Source organism: Branchiostoma floridae, unplaced genomic scaffold (genome assembly GCF_000003815.2).
Source record: "Branchiostoma floridae strain S238N-H82 unplaced genomic scaffold, Bfl_VNyyK Sc7u5tJ_318, whole genome shotgun sequence".
NCBI lineage: Eukaryota > Metazoa > Chordata > Leptocardii > Amphioxiformes > Branchiostomatidae > Branchiostoma > Branchiostoma floridae.
In genome coordinates, this window is record NW_023365802.1 from 17194 (window position 1) to 21020 (window position 3827).

Sequence of the window (3827 nt, forward strand, 5' to 3'; positions counted from 1 at the left end):
AGATTACCATCGCGAATTGGCAATACTGAGTTTTATTTCATTTTATTTACCTGGAAACAAAAATATTGCCACTAGGACGGTTTTTAATGAGGCCTGAGTACAAAAATTAGTAACTAATTGTATCATTTCTGCAGGTACAAATCACAGGGGTTAATGAACATGGAAACAGCAAAAGTTCTCCACCGGACACCAGGAAGGGAAAAGGTTGGTAATGGAAGCGCTACTCCACGGACACACAAGTGCAACGTGTGTGACAGGGAGTTCGGTAAACGGAATTATCGGACGAAACACATGAAAACTCACACCGGTGAAAAATCCTACAGGTGTGAGGAGTGCGGCAAGACGTTCCGTCAGAGTAATGGCCTACAGAGACACATACGTACTCACACTGGCGAGACGCCCTACAAGTGTGAGGAGTGTGACCGGCAGTTCAACACGATAACCAATCTAAAGACACATATGCGGACTCACACCGGTGAAAAACCGTACCAGTGTGAAGTATGCAAGAAACGCTTTGCTCACATTGATTCCCTAAAGATACACGTCAGAAAGCACAATGGAGAAAAACCGTTCAAATGTGAAGTATGCGGCAATCAGTTCAGTCAGCGTTCTCACTTGAAGACACATATGGCGACTCACTCGGGCGAAAAACCGTACCAGTGCGACAAGTGCAAGAAGCGTTTTCGTCAGTCGTCTCATTTGAAGGTTCACATGCGCACTCACACCGGTGAGAAGCCTTATAAATGTGATGAATGCGGAAAACAGTCCACTACCCTAGAGGGCTTAGCTGTACATACACGGGTACACACCGGCGAGAAACCATACAAATGTGAGGAGTGTAGCAAGCAGTTCGTTACCTTGAGCCAACTGAAGTCCCACATGCGCACTCACACGGGTGAGAAGCCGTACAAGTGTGAGGAGTGTGACAAACGGTTCGCTACGCCGTCCAGCCTGAAGTTGCACATGCGCACTCACACGGGTGAGAAGCCGTACACGTGTGAGGAGTGTAGCAAGCAGTTCACTTCGATGTCCCATCTGAAGGCACATATGCGAACTCACACGGGTGAGAAACCTTACAGTTGTGAGCGGTGTGGTAAACAGTTTACTTGTTCGTCGAGCCTGAAGACACATATCATGCGAGCTCACACGGGTGAGAAGCCTCACCACTGTGAAGAATGTGACAAACAGTTCGTTTCGCTGTCCGACCTGAAGGTACACATGCGCACTCACACGGGTGAGAGGCCGTACAAGTGTGAAGAATGTGACAAGCAGTTCGCTTCGCCGTCCTATTTGAAGGCACACATTCGCACTCACACGGGTCAGAAGCCGTATAAGTGTGAGGAGTGTGACAGGCAGTTTATTACGCGCGCTCATCTTAAAAGACATATGAACACTCACAACAATTAAAGTCTATGTATACAAATACAATGATTACATTATATTTACCTGAAGCCTCAAAACATGTGCGATAAAGGTGCCACAAACCTATAAATAACAATGTTAGACCTGGGGTTAGAAAAGTAACGTAAGGTATGAATTTTAAGCGGGTTCAATTGGTTTGAATATATAGTTCCGTTTGGGATTTCTACCAGTAGAATCTCCAGTTTTAGCGGCGGAGATCCTAATAGAGATCTCATTCGACAAAGAATCCTACCTGGAACTCTATACACCTGTCACATTTGGCGAAAATCGATCAGACGAAGATTCTCGAGCCTCGCTTATAATAATAACTTTATAGCACAACAATTGTACAAGGTACAAGGACGGTTTTCAGGTGAACAATACGCGCATCCCTCTGTCTATCTTAAATATCGCCAATCTTCCATCGACATGCCTCAAGATCGTGGATAATGTGACAGGGGTATAACAGAAAGAATTGGCGATTCCACCAAGGCTTTACCCTCATAACGTTATATGTCATGTTTACGCTTTATATGTAAAGGCCCTACGTAAGTACGCTCCACTTGGCTTAGAAATTGTTGTTCTGCTATGAAGTTTTTTGTAAATATATCACTAATTGGGCGTAACTTTTAGAATAGCATTGAGAAGAAATTTGTTATCATAGTTGGATAGTATTGAGGAATCTATTGTGGTCTGATAAAGCCAAGGAGGCGATAGTTTTTGTTATACAAACTAGCTTTAGTTAGCATAGAAATGAAAATAAGTCATATAATAGTTTGAAATGCCTTGGTCTTCATACCATTGTTTTTTTCTAAATACAAGTACTATCAATCTTGTTTTAGATGGAAATAAATTTCACCTGGAACATACAATTTAAGTTAATTATTTTCTCTGATGAAGGTAGAACTTCACACACCGTAGGCAATAGTTTATGTAACATGAAATGCGCTTATATGTTCTGTACAAATTATATCGGTTAGTACCCCTGTGTTCGGCTAGAATGTATTTCAACATGGTGCTTTGCACTGCACGAAATCAATAATTTCCAGGTGTTTCAAGGGACTTACACACCTGTGAAATGTTCTGTGTCCTGGCTGTGTACATGACTTTCCTGGTTCGGCGTGTAATGTCCATGTTTTTTTCTTACATACCTGGACTCGCGCTTGTACAGGAATTTCTAGGACCCTTACACCAGACGTGTAGGGGAAATAGGCAGACAAAGGCTTGGCGGCGCCTATTCTCCAAGCCAAGCTTGGGTCGCGGGTTTACTGTTTACGGCAACTACTACCCCTGCAACCCAGCCTAGGCTATGCTTGGACAATTAATAAGCAATGAGGTTTACATTTTAAACACAAAATAAGGGGGAGTGTCGGGGGATATTGAATGGTTGGTATGTCTACCCGTGACATCGTCTGACAGAACAAAGTACAACTATAAAAAGAAACGACATCCACATTTTTAGGAATACAATCAAGGTCAGAAAGAAAGGTCTACAAAATACTAAAAAAACAATCATAATTAATGAAGCTGTGATTTGTTTGGCCCGATATTTCCAACTTATTTGGAAATCCTACGGTCGGCGCGTATTGAACGGGCCATTCATATTCATTTCTACATGTCGGAAAGAACTAAATGCTAGGGATAGATCTTGGCTTATAAATAGGAAAGTATATTTTAAACCAAGGAGGTTTCAACTTCCTTGCTTAAACAAACTCGTCATTTTCATTACATAAACAGCAGTTCGTTAGCCGGATGTGTATTGCATTGTCTAGCGCAGACAAAGGCCACAAACACCCAGCGTTCATTGAATCATTCTTATTTCTTCTTTAATCATTTTGCACTCACACTGAGATTCTGTTTCAACATACATAAATCTGAACTGCTGCAATAGACTTCTGCGTGTATCGCGATAATCAGTTACGTGATCTGCCCCCTTTGTATGAAGAGCTAGGAAAATAAACTAACCAAAGAAGTTTAATTTGGAAATCCGTAAACTAGTGATGTACGATGTTTTTATAGAGTGCCTGTCGCGTCATAGCGAGGAAGTTGAACTGAAACGACGTTGGACATAGGGAAAACATAGGACTGCGATCTGATTTATGGGCAGCTTTTTGTCAAAAGAATGGAGAGAACACGGGACAAAATACAGTCTATTTTCTTGGTTACTGTCTCTAACTTTGGCTACTGTCGACGCACAAACTGAGTGAAATGATCTATGTTAAGATATAACCTCCTTGACTCGATGTACTAAATTTTTGTCCCGGGTTATGTTCTTGATTGTACAAACTAAATGACAACGTTGAACGTTAAATTTCTACCGATGTTTCAAGCTGTTGATAATCACAGCGGCATGTTTCACATCTTTCTAGGCAGGTATTGTTTTACTGTGAAGTGAAATACGGGTAATCAGGCAGCTCAAACAACCT

General features: G+C 41.8%; 1 protein-coding gene across 1 annotated transcript; it reads left to right on the forward strand.

Annotated features, from left to right (window-relative positions):
- Positions 1-210: 210 nt before the first annotated feature.
- LOC118408657 (zinc finger protein 431-like) lies at positions 211-2396 on the forward strand. The gene has a single exon (XM_035809514.1). It carries the CDS (start codon positions 292-294, stop codon positions 1405-1407), a length of 1116 nt encoding a protein of 371 aa, XP_035665407.1. The 5' UTR covers positions 211-291; the 3' UTR covers positions 1408-2396.
- The last annotated feature ends 1431 nt before the right edge of the window (positions 2397-3827 follow it).